The sequence below is a fragment of the Cydia amplana genome, chromosome 16, assembly GCF_948474715.1.
Source record: "Cydia amplana chromosome 16, ilCydAmpl1.1, whole genome shotgun sequence".
Classification (NCBI taxonomy): domain Eukaryota; kingdom Metazoa; phylum Arthropoda; class Insecta; order Lepidoptera; family Tortricidae; genus Cydia; species Cydia amplana.
Genome location: NC_086084.1, coordinates 8,299,128 through 8,319,385, shown reverse-complemented (window position 1 = coordinate 8,319,385; position 20,258 = coordinate 8,299,128). Strand labels below are relative to the sequence as shown.

Here is a 20,258-nt window from a genome sequence, read left to right as displayed (position 1 = left end):
CGACCTGCAACAGTGCCAAGAATTTGTTTTTAACATCACGTCGGTAGTATAAGCCGGTATATACGGCCCGTCTGGTGATATTTGGTTACCGTATTCTATGGACGGGTTCAATTCTAGGGTTGTCACATGCGCGTTGCCGATCATTTACGAACCTAAGATATGTTACAGCCTACCTACTTATATATATATATATATATATATTATATCGCTGGCACTGTTTATTTATTTGTAGGGCACCATACTGTGTTAAAATTTCATTAATTCCTTAAAATATCCGCCTTTACCACAATTACCACGTTAATTAGAAGCCAGTATGGCTGAATGTTAACCTAACACATTATTCATGTTAAATAATTTAAAATTCGAGCATAGACAAGAAAATTATTATGAGTTATCAATTATCATCAGGAATTCTCTCCTTGACACATTTACAATACCTACCCATGCTTCTTCAAATCGTTATATTTAGGGCGTAAATTACTGATATCAAACCAGATTACAACTTAAAATAATTGAAAGTAAAAGATTTTAAACGTAAGTACAGCTATAAAAACGCATAGTTTATGCAATTCGTTTTTTCTAACTACTTCCGAGTCTCGACAATAATGTACTATTTTGTAATTAGGTAGTTTTTTCGTTAACGCTAACCTACGCTTGAACTGCTTGAACAATTCGAAATTACATTTTGGTGTCAAGTGATATCTAAATGATGTCATATTGTTATCATTCGCTAGTGTAGTACATATACGAACAAGTAAAATGCGCGTGTATGTGTCTTTTTTAAGTAAAAGGAAATATTTAGGTACTTGCTGAAATACTAATTTTATACCTCAAGGTATCCACGACATAAACTAAATTGAATGTTTTTGTTGTCAATCCAAAAAGGGCCTGTCGTCGCCGATGAGAATAGTGTTGACGGGGTTATATTATACAATTTTTTAGGGTTCCGTAGCCAAATGGCAAAAAACGGAACCCTTATGGATTCGTCATGTCTGTCTGTCCGTCTGTCTGTCCGTATGTCACAGCCACTTTTTTCCGATACTATAATAACTATACTGTTGAAACTTGGTAAGTAGATGTATTCTGTGAACCGCATTAAGATTTTCACACAAAAATAGAAAAATAAAAAGCTATAAATTTTTGGGGTTCCCCATACTTAGAACTGAAACTCAAAATTTTTTTTCATCAAACCCATACGTGTGGGGTATCTATGGGGGATAGGTCTTCAAAAATGATATTGAGGTTTCTAATATCATTTTTTTCTAAACTGAATAGTTTGCGCGAGAGACACTTCCAAAGTAGTAAAATGTGTGTGCCCCCCCCTGTAACTTCTAAAATAAGATAATGATAAAACTAAAAAAAAATTATGATGTACATTACCATGCAAACTTCCACCGAAAATTGGTTTGAACGAGATCTAGTAAGTAGTTTTTTTAATACGTAATAAATCCCCTAAATACGGAACCCTTCATGGGCGAGTCCGACTCGCACTTGGCCGCTTTTTTATTAAAGCTCCCCAGAGTTTGGGGACTGTCAGCTATCAGTTGGAAAAAGTACTTGATGGGTGTTTGATGTTATCTCCTTCATATTGACAATATTATTAAACATGATGTGAAAATACTTTTATTTTAACTTCTAAGATAAATAATTCATAAACTTTTAAACATTTGTCCGCCATTATGTAATTTTTTGACAGGTTAAATATTCAAAAGACAGATCCATCCAATCAGCCACGATTGAAAACTGCGTACAAATATTTTAAACGGCTATCTTTAACGGGTGTCTTTATTAGGTATTTTATTGCGTCATTTTGAAACACCATGCATGCTTCTCCTAAAGCTCAAAATAGGGATTAAGGTATTAAAATACGAGTATTTAGGGAGTATAAAGTCATTCATGCGATGTGATGCGACAAACGTAGACACAAAATCTTATAATAATAATAATAATACGATTCGGGGACCTCTAAACTGGTTACGATTCGGGGACCTCTTCGGAGAAACCGAGGGTTTTGCCTGTGCAATTGCGGAAGAAGTAATGATGACGAACAACTATCGGAAATATATCCTGAAGGTCGACATTTGTCGGGCATGCCGCCGTCCCGGAGAGTGACTCAGGCATATCATTTCCGGTTGTTCTCATCTTGCTAACGGCGAGTACTTGCACAGACATAATCTCGTAGCCAGGATTATTCACCAGCAGCTTGCTCTTCTATACGGCCTTGTGGACCGTGAAGTACCGTACTACAAGTATTCACCTGTACCTGTAGTATATAATAATAATAAAATCATTTATTTCAGACAAAGCCCATAAAAGTGTTAGTATATATGTACAATTAAAGCATAACTTAAGACTATTGTTAATAAATAATACAGAGTCACAAAATACAGACACAACCGTCCGAGCATAAATTCATTAATACTGTCAATAAAATATTAAAACTACAATGGTACAATAAAATTCAGACATAGGTAAAAATAAAATTACATAATTGAAATATTAATTACAGAAATAGATAAAAACATTAAAATAATAAAAATAAATGTAAAAAATCGATTGATAATAAAAATTCAATTACATATAATAAAAAACATGTCATCAATTAAAATTTAAAAATTACCAATTAAAATTTACAAATGTCGAGTGAAGGCCGATCCATCTTTTCAGCATGGGTGAATCCCACCTATTAAACCAGCTTACAACAACAATATATATCTTTATTCTGTGGTAGATTAAGTTTTGTACTAATACTATTTTTCCATATTTAAAATTTAATTTATTTCGCCGTGGACGAATATAGAACTTTCCGGAATTCTCTAAGTTGAAACCGCGTTTACCTAAGAAGGAAACATTATCTTCTACGATTGCAAAATTAATTATTCTGGCTCTATTATGATCAAATCTTAGCTGAAAACTATAATTATAAATCAAAAAGTAATACCTACTAAATGTTGTTTTGGTTAATATTTGAAGGCTTTAACGCCAACAAGTGAAGTAACCTTGTCAAAAAGTCAAGGTTACAAGCATACAGCGTATGATAAAGCCGTGTAAATGTAAATGCTCGAAAACGATCATTGTATTGTATATCTGCGGTGCGCCTCTCCGGCGCCTGGCGCTTGTGTAAACCCAGCATCTACATAACATAGACACCGCGTTATGAGGCGTTTACAAAGTGCACGAGGTCACCACACATTGGTGGTATTTTACTTGTAAAATGCTACAATTCAAGCAACTGACAACACTGTTAACTAACAGTTCAACGGTCCACCGATAGACAGTTAAGAGTGTTGCTGTTAGGACCTAATAGGTAAAAATAATGGGCATGAAAAGTAAATGTGAATTTAAATGTGGCACAAAAAAAGATTTACTACATTTAACACCTAATAAATATTTAGTCTAGGTATAGTAGGTACGTAATATATGTTTTGACAAGATTCATACTACTTTTCGTCTTTTCCAGTCAAACAGAAATCTGATCTACCTACTGCCGCCGCTGCTGTTCAATATTTTCCTTGTTCACTTTCGTTTCCCTTTTCATTCATTTTGATGAAAAAGTAAAGTTGCTCTGTGTTAAACAGAATTTCATCGTATCTGTCCTGACAAGGTTGCGTCACTTTTAATACTCCTCTCGATAAATAACTTGAATAAGCGATAAATATTAATCACCGGACATAGTCCGTATTATCGGTCACTGTAGCCGAAGAGAATGAAGTTAATCAGAAACAAGGTATTTTTAACCGACTTCAATATTCCAATAGTAGATAGGAGGTTCTCAATTCGGTTTCAAACTTTTTACGAGCTTTGGAAGCGGGCGAGCGTCAAAGAGCGGTTTACTCAGGCACGGATTTTCACAAAACCGTGAGGCGCATTCTAATTGTAATAACAGGATATAAATGTGACCAGGATTTGTTATGGATATGATCTGTCAATGTCAAAAGTGGATTTTTGCCACCTAAAAGGTTCGCCTGATTAGCCTGTTAACGCAATCAGAATACGCTTCCATGAGCCGGTTTCCAAGTCACAAGTTGCAAGACTACTCACGAAACTATTTAGGCAAACTTTATTCTTCTTTTGATTTGTGTCTCCAACCGTAAACTTTTCAGATTAGTTTGGGTACCTGTTGGCCGGGTGCAGAGTTCTTGTAAGAAAAACGAAAACGATCGTAGCGCTTGATAGTGGCCAAAAGTGGTGAAGTTGACGCCTGTGTTCCTGGGTCGTATGACGTTTGACAGAAGTCAAACGTCATACGACTCAGTTATTTTGTTCACGGTTTTTGCTTTCATAGTAGTTTAAAAATGAAGGCATTAAAATACGAGTAGTTATGGTTATGGTTTATGAAACGAACGAAGTGGGTAGGGATTTGTTATGGTCTTGGATTGATACGACTTGGAGCGCATCTTTCGCGCACCAATAAGCGCAAGCGAGATGTCTAATGACGCGTGAATTAACTCGCCCTAATCAGCGCGAGCTATCGTCAAGGTCGTATCAAAACAAGATCAAAGCTGTAACAAATTATTAAATAAGAATCGGCCTCAATATGGAATTAATCGATCGGCTTCCGGTTAGGTAAGCTTTGCAAGTGATGCTTAAAACTTACAGTAACAGGAATTTGTATTTTCGAGCCCGTGTAATAAATAATTTCAATTCACGGAACTATAAAGATCATTCACTAGATTTATTGAGGATTGTACCACAGCGGTCTAAAGTCGTTAATTATAGTTGCCGTCAAATGTATTTTTAACTACTTCGAGGTACTAAACCGTCAAATGTATTTTTAAAAACACACGCTTATGTAAGAAATATCTTTACTTACTTTTGGGGTATTATAAATACAATTATTATAAACGAGTAGTAAATAATGCTATGCATTTTCAAACTATTTTAGTACTAGGCACAATTCTTCTTTCATATCATGTTGAATGAACATAATTTTTAGAAGTTATATCATCATCATCATCATAATTTGAGAGCGTGGCTCTTGTCGGTGGAGTATGCGCCAGTTTTCTCGGTCCTCGGCTAGGTTATTTAGGTCCCTGTAAGACACGACATTTGCCTTTGTTTTTAGTTGTTGTGTATAGCTTGCTCGTGGTCTTCCTCTTCTTCTTCTAGCTTCGATCTTGCCTTCTAATATAGTTTTAAAAAAGTTATAAACGAGTAGTAAATAATGCGTTGCATTTTCAATCTATTTTAGTATTAGCTCCTTATATACCTACTCTTACGTCTTTAGCTGTCCTAATTGTGAAATGTCAATGGCGTTAACATTTTACACAGCGAAATGTCACGAATATTCAGTAAACGTCTAGATTTTTTAGGTGTTCTACTCGTACGAGTACATCTATTTATTAAGATGCCACTCTTCGGGACACTTATGTATCCGATTGTTCTAGCCGCTGTTACTTACTTGGTTAATTTACGCATGTAGCTAACTTTCACGACACAGGCTTAGCCTGCCTAGCATGGAAGTCGTCGATAATCTGAATACTGTACCAATATTTAACAATTCTTCTTGGTTGAGAAATAATTTTTACTATTACCTTTTACTTTTACCTGTAACTGCTTCGAAAATGCTAGAAACTTCTACCTTCTACGTACATAAAAATAAATTGTAAACATTTGTTTGTCTCAGAATATTGAATTTCATTGACTACATGAGAACGTCTGTTACGTATGTATATATGTACCTATTGCTCAATGACGCAGAGGAAAATGCTCATGTGAGTAACATTAGATATAGTATGTACATATTTAGGTAGTGCCTAATATTTACATTTACATAACATTGTATTTGTACGTCAATCTAAAATGCAAAAAGAAAACACGTTCTTAGTATAATAATATTTGCAATGGCAATTAGAATATTATTATTTTGTACTATTATATTTAGGGACATAAAAGACAAACTAAACTACATGCATTATAAAACTTAAAATACCTATAAACTTATAATAATCTCATTTTGTTTTGTATTACGGTTTTTTTTTATACTGGATGAAATTTTAACCACCAGCCATATTCTGCGTAGTGACTTTTTAGGTCACACTGAACAAATTTTATTATGGAACCAATGCCGAAATGGCTAAAAACCTTTTTTTTGTGTCACACGGGAAGCATTAAATTGTAAACTTAAGATTGATTCTCGTTAACAATTTTTACCATACCTTACCATATTGCACAATGTAAGCTTGCGAAATTGCTACGGTGAGATTTTTATGCAACAAATTTTATTTAATCTAATTAGTTCAGAATATACACATTACTTATATAAAAAAAATCGTTTCCGACTATTGGTTAGCTTGACTTAATTAATTCCCTTTTCTGTAATAACATTTCCTTATAGGTAAGGTAACGCGTTTGAATATTAATAAGTATACTCGATTAGAATGTAAGTATACCGGAGCCCTGCCTGCTGTTGTTTCCCACGTTTTATCTAATGTACCTTAATGTATCTCAATGGGACCCATTCATAATATTTATGATAGGGTTGTTTTCTAAAGATAACATTTATATCTATAAATCGTTCCGATAAAGAGATAGCTAATTTGACTACATTGTTATTATAGTACCTACCTTATTATATAAACAGGGTGTAATCTGGGTGTAATCGTTAATTTACGGGTGACTGTTCCATGAATTAACAAAATAATAAATGATAGTATTTTGACATTTTAAACACCTTTTACAAAAATGTCATAGAGCTACAATAAGAAACGGAGCTTGAAAATTCAACCTCGGAGTAAAAATGGGGTTGAAAAATGTAAATGCCTACGCGAATCAAATCACAGATGGAATTGTATAAGTATAACTAGGCATAGGAGTTTTCATAGCACAGTAAGATTATTTAAAGTGAGATAATAAACCGGCCAAGTGCGAGTCGGACTCGCGCACGGAGGGTTCCGCACCATTAACAAAAAATAGAGCAAAACAAGCAAAAAAACGGTCACCCATCCAAGTACTGACCCCGCCCGACGTTGCTTAACTTCGGTCAAAAATCACGTTTGTTGTATGGGAGCCCCACTTAAATCTTTATTTTATTCTGTTTTTAGTATTTGTTGTTATAGCGGCAACAGAAATACATCATCTGTGAAAATTTCAACTGTCTAGCTATCACGGTTCGTGAGATACAGCCCGGTGACAGACGGACGGACGGACGGACGGACGGACAGCGGAGTCTTTACCCTCCCGTCCCGTTTTTACCCTTTGGGTACGGAACCCTAAAAATGGAGTCGATATTAATATTAATTACAAGTCATACTCATTCAATAATTTCACCCTGAATAGACTTTTTATAAACATCCTAACTATCCTAAGCATACCTAGTTTTAAACATATTAGGTAGGTATAGATAGATGGTCAACCAAATCTTGTCAGTAGAAAAAGGCGGCAAATTTGAAAAATGTAGGCGCGAAGGGATATCGTCCTATAGAAAATTTGAATTTCGGGCCTTTTTTTACTGACAAGATTTGGTTGACCAAGTATAGATATATTGTTGCGATTGTAGAAAGAGATAATTATTTATGTGATAGACGAAATTAGTACCTATGTTAAAATTACTTAATGATAATGAGGATGACTACAAGTTTCATTTTAATGTTAATATCGACTCCATAGCCCACTTTAGTCTTATATACCGTGCTATGAAAACTCCAAAATATGAGTATAACTTATCGTCGAGTTTATTGGTTTTGACTAGTTATCATAGTCATTATATAACTGTTATATTTTTAGGATATTTACAATCGTACTGTTACAGTTATCTCGTGTTACAAGCTGTGCTAACACTAGGTTCTTCTTGTTACAGATCAACAAACAAAAATGATACGATTATTACCCAAGCACGAACTGCAGAAGAGATGAGTCAATCGTGTGAAATAGTATCATAGAGCGACCCTATTCAAACGTAGCGTTAAGTGATGAACAATACGTGACAATGTTAGCCGACAACACGCGGTACGCCAATGACACTTCATACAGAAGCGAGTTTCCTAACTACATTTACGAACCAAGTTTGCTGTCGCTTCTTAATGGTAAAAACCGGTCAAGTTTCAAGGATGTCCTCGTCGCCCTGGAAGACTGGAGGAGCAGGAACAACATCTCCGTCAGGGTTGGCAGCGAGTGCTCGGAGCTGGATTACTGCTCGGGGGAGTTTCGTGATATTATACTCGCTTACAACAGTATACATGGATACGTTAGCCTGCTGGTAAGTTTTAACTTTATCACAATTTTTTAAATAGTCACTTATTTTTGGTAGATGATGTTGTACCAGCCTTGAGCCTTATTACTTAGGCAATAGAGTTCACTGAAATATATCATGTGCGACTTGTACGGCAAGAAGTGCCGGGCAGCGATAGGCTTACCTATATAACCATAAGGGGCTGTCCATAAATTACGTCATCTATTTTTGACGATTTTTGACCCCCTCCCCTAAAATCATCCAAAAATCATGCTTGAATAGCCCCTAAGCGGAAATGCATTGTCCGTCTCAACCGCTCTTGACACAGTGGCCATTGATGATGATGAGAGTTCACTGAAACCATGTTAGTTTGCTACTTTTAATTCAGCTAGTTAATTAATTATCGACAATAAAAGATAATCCTATTTTGTATTTGCTCTGAGTAAATCCGTCAATATTGAAAATTTTACATTATAATGAAGCAATTAAAAACTTTCATTAAAATATAATGTTTGCCCAAAGGGTTGCTAACTATCCGAGCTTTGATTGGTGATGGCGAGCAGGCTGATTCGTAAAAATTTCAGTTTGCTTTAAAAGTTTGTAAAAGATCAGAGAAATTGTTTGTCTCCATAGTCAGGCGTGGCTCACTCCGCGATTTCGTCGCTTTGCTACAGGTAGCTAAAAGTACATCCGTTTCCTCCCCAATTTTGGGGAAAGCTATAAGCCGCGCGTGGCGCTGTCGCCACCTAGCGGCCATATCTGTGCTGATCGTAACAGACGCGTTTTGTTAGAGAGTGAGTCTTCTGTACCTAGTACTATTATTTATTCTGTGCCATAGTTTAAAAAACTCTTTTGGTTGATATCTCATAACTTTAAAGATTTTAAATGAAATTGATTCTTACATTGTCAGTTATAGCTGGTCAACCAAATCTTGTCAGTAAAAAAAGGCGCGAAATTCAAATTTTCTATGGGACGATATCCCTTCGCGCCTACATTTTTCAAATTTGCCGCCTTTTTCTACTGTCAAGATCTGGTTGACCAAGTATAACAATAAATTCGGTATTCCGACAGTGAAATATTGCATTTATAAGGAATCTAATGGGATCATCTTTTTCATTTTCTGTGTAAAAAGTAAAATTTTGAAGCTTTGTGGTTTTTTATCGTTTCCATTTTCTTTTTAACAGCATTTACTTAGTTTTAGTAGAAAATGCTGCCAGCATTGTCGAAAATTTCAATGATAATCAAGAAAAAATATGTTGCGCAGGTATGCCTGTTTGGTAGCCTGGCGAACGCCCTGAACGTAGCGGTGCTGACGCGGCGCGACCTGGCCGCGGCGCCCATCAACCGGCTGCTCAAGTGGCTGGCCGTGGCCGACGTGTTCGTCATGCTGGAGTACGTGCCCTTCGCCGTCTACAGGTACCTGGTCAGTGCCCTCTGTTCATACTATTATTAGCCGTTGAACTTCAAGCTGATATGATAGTCAGGACTCAAGTGGCTGACGGTGGTCGACGATTCGCCATGCCGGAGTACAATGAATGCCCTTCTTCCTCTACAGGAGTGGCCACTGTCCATGTAGCAAACAGCTCTCGATCTTCAAGTTAACAATAAACAGGACCCACCCCAATGGTTGGTGGTAGGCAACGTGTTGGTTACAATGTAGTACGTGCACTATACCTTTGATACCACGAGTGTAACAGTGTCAACACTGACACATACGCTAACGTCTACGTAACTTACTTTCTATTCATCTCGCTCGTACTGACATCTGCGACATTGTCACTGACTCGTGGTACGGGTACTGGTGAGTATCTTTATGCCCTTTCGGATTCGCTTTTTGTCGCTTAGCATAATCTCATAGGTCTACTCTGTAACGTCCATAGCACGAAGATAATTTCTATAAAAACCTGTCACGTACGAGTTCGTTTAAAATGTAAACGGTTTGGAATGTACCTACAACTCAAGATCTTTCAAATGAGACCCCACTTAGACTTTGAAATATTAAAAAAAAAAGTAATTAATCCTTTTGTAGATTTTTCTAAATGTGCAGTGAAATTTAAAGATAATCTTTAGGTTTTGCCTTTGTCCTATATATTCCTGCGTATTGTATGTGTTTCTTACTATAGACTATTTGTAGACTTTGCTGACAGATTTACTTCTTTACTCAGATCCTACCGGCACACGAGGAGAGGCCGTACTCGTGGGCAGTGTACATGCTGTTCCACATGCATTTCACGCAGATCTTGCACACTGCGTCCATACTTCTCACGCTGTCCCTTGCTGTCTGGCGATATATAGCTATCAAGTAAGTGAAATTGTGATTATTTTTAACCGAGGTTATCAATTCGACCGTATTTTTCACTTTGCGTCATTAATTTTGAATAATAATACAAAATGCAGACCGGATTCTTAACAAAAAAACATGCTATTCAATTCATACAAGAACATACATAGGTATATATATATATACTAGCTGTGCCCGCGGCTACGCCCGCGTGGAATTCGGTCTGTGTCAGTAAGCTAATTCATCCCTAATTTCTCTTTCTCTCCCCTGGAGGCGGAACTTGAAGTAAAGTTGACAGATGGATATGATTAGCGGACTGATAGTGTTATTTATTAAATAACACTTAAATTTAAAAAAATTGGCCTATGTTGTAGTCGCTTGGTAGGGTGCCCAGAATGGCATCTTTATTAAAGTAGGGCTTAACCCATACAATCGTATTAAAAACGCGAGCGTAGCGAGCGCGAATTTTTTTGATAGAAAAAAAAATTGAGAGATGCTATGTCAGGGACACAGCCGCAATGGTTTACGTGAAACGTTGGTGTGGATATCTAATGCGAGAGCCGAAGGCCGAGCTCCATGTAGGGCCGAAGGCCCGAAACGTCCAGTCTGTCAAGTGCTTTAAGCACAGAACAATAGTATAAGTGTCTAAATACGAAGGCCGAAGGCCGAGCTTCGTGTAGGGTCAAAGGCCCGAAGCGTCCAGGATGTCAGTGCTTAATCACAGAACAATAGTATCAGTGTCTAAATGCGAAGGCCGAGCTCCGCGTAGGGCCAAAGGCCCGAAGCGTCCAGGATGTCAGTGCTTAAGTCGAAGTAGTAGTCGATCGGTAGCGTGCCCAGAATGCCACCTTTATCAAATAAGGCTTAACTTTTAAAATCGTATTAAAAACGCGAGCGTAGCGAGCGCGAATTTTTTTTGATAGAAAAAAAATTTGAGAGGCTATGTCAGGGACATAGCCGTAGTGGTTTACGTGAAATTTTGGTGTGGATATCTAATGCGAAAGCCGAAGGCCGAGCTCCATGTAGGGCCGAAGGCCCGAAGCGTCCAGGATGTCAGTGCTTAATCACAGAACAATGGTATCAGTGTCTAAATGCGAAAGCGGAAGGCCGAGCTCCGCTTAGGGCCGAAGGCCCGAAGCGTTCAGGATGTCAGTGCTTAAACACAGAACAATAGTATATGTCTAAATTCGAAGGCCGAAGGCCGAGCTTTATGTAGGGTCGAAGGCCCGAAGCGTCCAGGATGTCAATGCTTAAGTCGTAGTAGTAGTAGTCGCTCGGTAGGGTGCCCAGAATGCCACCTTTATCAAAGTAGGCTTAACCTTAAAAGTTAAAAACGCGAGCGTAGCGAGCGCGAATTTTTTTGATAGAAAAAATTGAGAGAGGCTATGTCAGGCACACAGCCGCCATGGTTGAATTTTGGTGTGGATATCTAATGTGAAAGCCGAAGGCCGAGCTCCGCGTAGGGCCGAAGGCCCGAAGCGTCCTGGATGTCAGTGGCGTCAGTGCTTAAACACAGAACAATAGTATTAATGTAGGTTAATGTGTGTGCTGGGAGTCCTGAAGCACTCAATGAGTTTAGCAACTCCGGAGGGTCTGTTGTGACGTTGCCTTCATCCAAGACAGTGTTAATGGATTTAGGTATATACTGCCTGTTCACTTTCGATTTCCGCCAATATTCGCGCATGTGTACCTAGGTAAGTATAGACGTACGACTCTCTCCAGTACCCCCTGATGCACCACAGTACTTGCCGTCGAGCGCGTCTGTCGTGCGAATCCGCTGAACGGTCAACCGTTCTTCGCACTGCGTGAACGTCTCCGATTCTTCCTCAGATTCCTGAGACCTTGTAACCTCAATACGTTTCGAGAATTTCGCGAAAAATTAGTTTTTTTCGGAAAGGTATGGTAACGCGTTTAAAATGCAAGTCCAAAATTGTTTGACATTTACAAAGACATAATACCTATTTAAAATTTAAAAACTTTCGCGTTTTGAACACATATTAACTCACATTTTATAGACGGGCCTATCTCGAAATTTATTTTATTACCTTTATTTACCGACGTTTCGACACAGGTTTCACTGGTCATGATCGCGGCTAACTGATGTCCCAACAAAATGTCAAAACAGAGATTTGTGCAACTACCCGACGAAAAGTGTATGAAAAAGTTTGGGGTAGACATCATATTTTCAAACCACCCACTTCACATAATGTTAATTATTGTCAATAGACCCGCGATAGACCCGTCTATAAATGTGGTTTAATATGTATTTGCAAAGACGTTTGACATTGACTAAGAAAAATTTTGTTTTTTTTTTACAAAGTACATACACAAAAAAGTTTGCACCACTTTCTTAAGTTAGCGCCATAAGATTCAGGTGCAAACATAAGTTAATTGAGTGTAGTGGCCACCCCCCCTTTTAGGGGTTGAATTTTTTTTGCCTAAAATAGGGCCAGGGATTTTCTTGACAGATTAGTAAAGTTTTCATCAAAATCCGTTCAGCCGTTTTCACGTGATGCGCGGTCAAATAAACAGATAAACAGACAAACAGATAAACAGATAAACAGACAAACAGACAAAAATTCTAAAAACTGTTGGAACGTGTTCTGTTATCGATTCTAAGTATCCCCAACCAACTTTTTTTCGAATATCTTCCATGTACAGACTTTCGACCCTCTTCAGCTTTATTATATGTATAGAAGATGTATAGATAACTTTACTTTAAGAGAAGTCAGAGTAGGCGTCGGTTTTTGATTTGCCTTTTATTTTCCCCAATTTGACTTAAACGCACTTCACTTGTCATAAAACTTGACGTTATGCTAATTTATTTGGCGCAAAGTAGGGAAGAGAGATTTGTATAAAATTAAGTGGTCCTCATTTATTAGGGTTCCGTACCCAAAGGGTTGTCACCGTACCCAAAGGAGTTCTATTACTAAACAGGAAAGGGGACGGCCGCTTCTCCATACAAACGTAGTCCCCATTTTCCTCTCTGAATTTTGACATCATGAAAAATATTTTTACATAATTTGATGGATATTAACCATACCTTTGACTTTAATTCGATTTTTTGATTAGAGCTAGGGGAGGCCTGTGGGACACTCTTATACTTAGGCTAAAAAAAATGGCACGATGTTACAGAAGCCTCTCACTTGGTCAGTTTTTCGTTATCTTTTTCTTCTCGTTTCCTGAATATCGGGACAGGAACCTGAAATTTCGCCTGGCGGTCTGATAGCATGAGTTGCGTTCTCGCGCGCGAGTCCATACTTGAAATCGCGCCTGAGGTGCGGGAGAGTGCTCTTCGGGTGAGAGTGCGGGAGCTTCTGCGATGGCACTGAGGGGCCCGCTTTTGGTCCTATCTCTTAACCTGTCAATACAATACCAATTTAATAAAGTGTCAGCAACGATGCCACGGCGTCCGCTTGCCATTAGGCAGGCATTAAGTTTGGTTGGACAGACTTCGTTTAAAGAATATAGATGGTTAGAGAAAACACAACAGGATTAGTAAAATTGTATTTAACGGTAAATTAACTTTTATTAGGCAGTGATACCCTTAGTCATTATAAAGTTTATAGTTCATAATTTCGCGCTTAATAAAATAACTATTAAAAGCGGTCCCTCCAATATAATTTTACGGGATTATTTTAGTTGACCGTCCAAGAAGATACTTTATTCCTCAGGGTTGGATTTGTTTTCATTGTTACGAGGGAGTAATGGAGCATCATTAGGTAGATAAATCGGATTATGCGATCGACAACACAAACGCAATTCTTCCTATTCGCGATTCCCAACAATATAGATTCCACACAACCGCAGTTTACTACATTCGTAATTGCACTCAGTTGTTATTTTTACATTGATAATCTGGATTCTTCCTATTCGCGATTCTACACAATATTTTTTCGACGCAACCGCAGTTTACTACATTCGTAATTGCACTCAGTTGTTATTTTTACATAATCTGGATTCTTCCCATTCGCGATTCTACACATTATTGACCGCAGCGTAGCGAAGGTCTACGTTTTGACTCGGGCATTTTGCTTTTGTATGTCCGGATGTTCTCCTCTACAGGTCGCAATTCTTAACCGATTTTCGTGAAATTTTGTGACCAAATTCTATGACTAAATAAAAAAAAATTTGTCGATCCGGTTTTTGGAAATTTTTCAAAATGGCGGAGTCGTGATAGCTCCCGCCTAAACAAATAGTCGTATCGGTATCATAAGAGTTTTTTTCTTTTTGAGACATATTTACATAGTAAATGGCAAAAAATGCAGAAAAATTGTATTGCTGGTTTAGGCGGTATTTAGATATTTAGTTTGTACTCGAGAATGAGTAGCCGAATTTCGTCAGCTTAGCTAAGAACTATCATGGCGCATTTTGTAAACAATCGCTTTTTTTGTTTGCACACAGAAAGTCTGGGTTCGATCCCCAGTAAGACATACCTTTTGTATTTTTTTTTCACTTAAACTTCGTATTTTTTTTCAATAAATTAAAATCTTTGTATTGTTGATTGATCAAACCGCTGTGTGGCGCTGTCATCGTGCACGGTCCCAATAAGCTATGCTCGCGAGGTCTACAGCTCACAGAGCCACTAGTTTTTTCGACACAACCGCAGTTTACTACATTCGTAATTTCACTCAGTTGTTATTTTTACACAATAATATAGCGTTTCATCTTAATCAATAAATTCATATTTTTAACTCGGCCGCAATCAAGAGGCGCTGGTAGACTTTCAACCCGGAGTCGCGGGTTCAAACCCCGGCTCATACCAATGAGTTTTTCGGATTTTGGGTTCTTCTTCTTAAAAGAAAAGAATCCCGACTAGGTATAACAATGTCGAAATATGCTCCCAACGTTAACAGCACATTGCTAGATTTCTTTTATGGCATCTGAAATACCTACTGGCATGACATAAATTTAAATTTCGCTACTAGGGCTTCCAAATACCGGACTTCTCACAATACCGGTATTAATACCGAAACTGTCTTCAACAATACCGGGATCCCGGGATCCCGGTATTGGATATGAATCGCTTAAAAATATATAGTTTTATTAAAAAGGGGAATTAGAAAGGCTCACTGGAATACCAGATATGTCGTAAAAGCTATTACAACAATAAACAATCAATGCCGCCATCTGAAATAATTTTATTTCACACTCCAGGTTGGCAATAATTTTATCCAATTTATTGACTTCACCTCACCAGTCACATTTGTAGTCCAACTTAACCAACCAGACAACATTTTTTCAAATTTCCGTCAAAAATGGTTTGCCATTATTACAGTTATCCTTGCTCTTTCGTTTTAATTGTTGATAAAATTATAAGAACTAATTATGTTCATGTTAATGTCACTATCGTCATATTCATCACTCACATAACTTCAGGATTCATCCACCACCAACCACCAAATATTTATCTGACGCATTAGGCAACGATCTTGTTTCAATAATAAAATGCGGGCTAGAGACCAGTTAGAGTTAGACCAAGTAAAGTCTGCAACGATTTTGATAGCATACGCAGTACGCAGTCCAAGTTTTATTTGTACGTCATAATTTCATAGAAGTTTGACATTTAATATAACACTTGCACTGCGCGTGCTATCAAAATCGTTGCAGACTTTTCTTGGTCTAACTCTAGATGCGTCTGACGTTTAGTAAGCTTTTTGATACAGCCGAATATAATGGATTTAAAGGGTTTATACTGCGCATTACCCTCATTTTTTAAAATACCGGGATCCCGGTATTGCCTTTAAAAATACCGGTATTGAAAAATGCGTTAAAAAAGACGGGATCCCGGGATCCCGAAATACCGGAATCCCGGTATTGGAAGCCCTATTCGCTACCTAAAGGTTGTCTGGGAGAGATCGCTTTGTAGCGATAAGACCGCCTGTTGTTTAACCTCTTCTTTTCTGTATTCTTTGTATTGTTTTCTGTAATGAGGTGTGCAATAAAGAGTATTTGTATTGTATTGTACGTCGTTTTTTTAATACATACCTACTACAAGAGATTCAGTGCGCCTCATTTCCAAAGGCAAAAAAAATCAAAGCTTACATAAAAAAAATTGAAGTAGGAAAATGTGATGAAAAGAAGCGGATTGCGTGACTACATAATAGAACAGGGATAATTGAAAAGCTCTTTAAGACAGCTGGGAGTTCCGGGAAAGAAAAATATATAATACTACAAGCCATCCTATGTACTTATAAATACAAAATGTGAGAGTGGCGACGAAAACGTATAGCAAGCCATTTGAGCTGTAAACGCAAATGGATATCGTCATACTTGATCTCATGCCTAAATACTTAAATATTTTCTGAGATTCAGACTCAGGACATCCAGCTCCGTAGGCAGACTAGACTACGATGTCTTTTCACGTGGCATGCCATCTTTAATTCATGGGTTATTTTTTTGCCCCTTTCTAATCGTAACCTCGTGCGCGTCAGCCTGCCTTCTGTACCTATACCTTGGTATATATGGTTTTCATTCGTAGAATCACGCAAAATATGAGCGACTCGTGGTGCAACTTTTAATTTGAAAAGTTTGACTGCTGTCGTCTATTCATACATTTATTCAAAAGAGGGAATCACTTGACGAGTTGTTTCAACGCCTTTACCGTCTAAAACTAAAAGCTTCACGTCACGTCACGTCAAGTTTCTGGGCCCGATTTTGATTTTGAAATAGACATCTACTCGTGTTAGATATCTTTTAGACATCACCAAGATACGATAACGATATTATTAAGATTTAATCTGTCAAATTTGACATTTCCGCGATTCTGGAGATACTCTTGAACGATTTCCACAATATATGACTTAGAGATCCAATTCATATCTAATAGATATCTAACTCTATCTAACGTAAAAGTGACATTGGTTGCCCGAATTGAGCTGCAAAAGAGAACTAGTTGAAATCTTAACTATAACGTATCTAGAATGGATCTAGTACGTGTCGTCTCTTGTGCATATCTTGAAGTTCGAATACAGCAGTCTGCCTGTCTCCGGTGTTTTGTGTTGCCATATTTTGTAAATATTTAAGCTAAGGTGCCTGACTATGATGTAACAAGATTTTAAAACTAGGCAATTAATTAATTTACCTCCCTAAGGACTTTGTTTTATGGAATAAATAGTGCTGTTGGTTTGAAATGCTGCCGTATTCGAACTTCAAGATATTCACAAGAGACGACACGTACTAGATCCATTCTAGATATGTTATAGTTTAGATTTCAACTAGTTCTCTTTTGCAGCGCAATTCGGGCAACCAATATCACTTTTACGTTAGATAGAGTTAGATATTTATTAGATGTGAATTGGATCTCTAAGCCATATCTTGTGGAAATCGTTCAAGAGTATCTCCAGAATCGCGCAAATGTCAAATTTGACAGGTTAAGATCTTAAACATATCGTTATCGTATCTTGGCGATGTCTAAAAGATATCTAACAGATGTCTATTTCAAAATCCGAATCGGGCCCATGGTTTTTTGACTTTTTTGTTGCAGGTACCCTTCATACAGCCCAATGTTGTGCACTGATCATCGTTGTTCCATGGCGATACTTATTAGCTTCGTCTTGCCACCGATTCTTTGTATTCCTTCGTATTTCGTAAGTATTAGTATTCTTTTTTAACGTTAAATAATTAATAATTGAACTTTTTCTATGTAGTTCATAATATGTCTCGTTTTGTCATTTTACAAACTGGTTTTGTCTGGTTTTTAATTAACCCTTTTTTGTGCTTCTTATAGGCTTAAGCTTGTTTGTAGGTGTTAATGAGGCTGTATTTTATTGAATGCTTCTGTAAGGCTATTTGGCGTAAAGCTTAAGTATAACTAGGTACCTACTATCTCACAAAGAACTCTAGTATGACTAGTAGGTTTTCAACATTCGATGGAAATTCAAATAAAATGGTTCTCGGGAGGCACCTTTGATATCAATAATATTGTTATAGCAATTTCCATGGAATCGAACGGCAATGACACTTCTGATTTGTAACACAATCTGTAGGCTGATTGCCATTGCCGTAACGGAGAAAAAACTATGTACCTAAAATGAAATTAAATTTAAACAAAAATATTCGACACAGGGTTTGATGCACTCGTTATTATTTCCCTGTCCGAAATAGCTGTTGATGAGCTCTGTGTACCTGAAACATACACTCAAATCTGCATGTGAGCCTATCTCGATTGCTACTACCTCAAGGTTTCCTAGCAGCCACTTGATCTAGATTTTCTGAGTATATCCCACTCAATTACCTAGGAAAGTTAGACGAAGTTAGCATTAAATAAGTCGGATCATTGGAGACGGCGGTTCCTCTAAACGGATCCGTGAACGGTAGTTTAAGTACTCCAGACGACGATCCGGCTCGGAAACCGTTTTATGAAACACTAAAGAGTAAAATCAATATCACAATTTACAGAGACTGACGGTTAACGTTACGTTGTTAAGCTTCACTTTTATTGGTCGTTAAATATTGTACCAAGGCACATCGTTGCTCGTAATATACTTGAATATAATGTCAAATAATTTAATATTTATATTCCCTGCGAATTAAGACACACAAATACTCATGGAACATTAAATAAAATAATAATATAAACTATCTATAAATAAACTTAAAATAAACGCCTTATAAATAAAAAACGTTCTCCAAGTCACTGCCGATGGGCAGTGTGCCTAGAAGGCTGGCCGCATTGCCACGTTGAATCAATTTAATATAGTTAATGTCAAATTACATTTGTAGTTAATAAATATATACCTAAGTATAATGGCGGGGATTGAAAGTCAGCGGGTGAAAATATCCATTATCTACTCCGAAAGCAAATAACCATTTGAAATCAAACACCTTCGTTCGAAGTACGGCCAATTTGGTCCCATTAGAAAGTTTTAATTAGTAGTTTAAATAAGTTTATTTATTTAAAGACTGGTGCAAAGTGTGTGGTTCCAATAATGTGCCGGTACATGCCGAAGGGAAGGCATGTAGCCAGGCCCGGGATGATTTGTTATATGAATTTCGCGAACGCCTTATTTAGTTGTAGCTAATTTTAGGCTCGCATATTTTAGCGAACGCTTTTTTTATGTTTTTAGAATTTATTATTAGATAAATTACGCAACCTCCTTTTTTATTTGTAGAAATTTTCCGAGCCTCATTTTTCAGCTAAAGCATTATTTTTAGTTTCATAATTTATCATATGTAAAATTTGTTAATCGTATTTTTCTGCGTTTACCTTTCTTAAGTTTACTTTATTTCATTGCTAACGTAGTCTATATTTATGTCCAATCTCCTCCCATAGCCCAATATCCAGTCCATCCAACTTGCATATCAATAGCCCATGACCTTAGATCCCATCGCAGCACAAAAGAGCTGCACTGCAATAGTCTTTGCACCTGGCGGGGACCATCTCGCGATGTATCATATTGTGTGCTCGGGGATGGTATCCGCCACGTGTGTATCCCTTGCTTTTAGATTAAATTGAAGGGCCTCTGCGCTGTTGGCTTCGGCCCTACGCACGCCTTCCAAAAGTCCGGGACCCCATGGTCCCGACTCTTGAGATATGGAAAAGACACATAATAATACCTACTACATATTTGCTTCGGTTAAATAATGCGACCCTGAAATCCGCTGCAACTAAATAAGGCATTCGCAAAATATACATACATACATACATATAATCACGCCTATTTCCCGGAGGGGTAGGCAGAGACCACGGATTTCCACTTGCTACGATCCTGACATACCTCTTTCGCTTCCGTTACTTTCATAACATTCCTCATACACGCTCGCCGGTTTAGGGTGCTCTTGACCTGGCCTTTACAAAAATATATC

General features: G+C 37.5%; 1 protein-coding gene and 1 long non-coding RNA gene across 2 annotated transcripts in view; both read left to right on the top strand.

The window, feature by feature from the left end:
- The window catches only part of LOC134654968 (G-protein coupled receptor dmsr-1-like), a 42,005-nt gene that overhangs the window by 10,680 nt on the left and 11,067 nt on the right, over nucleotides 1–20,258 (top strand). The window contains exons 2-5 of the mRNA XM_063510420.1: nucleotides 7,799–8,197; nucleotides 9,435–9,593; nucleotides 10,336–10,472; nucleotides 17,938–18,040. Of these exons, the coding sequence (XP_063366490.1) occupies nucleotides 7,928–8,197; nucleotides 9,435–9,593; nucleotides 10,336–10,472; nucleotides 17,938–18,040 (669 nt within the window). The 5' untranslated portion in view covers nucleotides 7,799–7,927. The remainder of the gene's footprint in view (nucleotides 1–7,798; nucleotides 8,198–9,434; nucleotides 9,594–10,335; nucleotides 10,473–17,937; nucleotides 18,041–20,258) is intronic.
- Nucleotides 1,156–1,448, top strand: LOC134655544 (uncharacterized). Its single transcript, XR_010097437.1, has 2 exons — nucleotides 1,156–1,204; nucleotides 1,243–1,448. It is a non-coding gene; the product is annotated as an uncharacterized LOC134655544 (long non-coding RNA).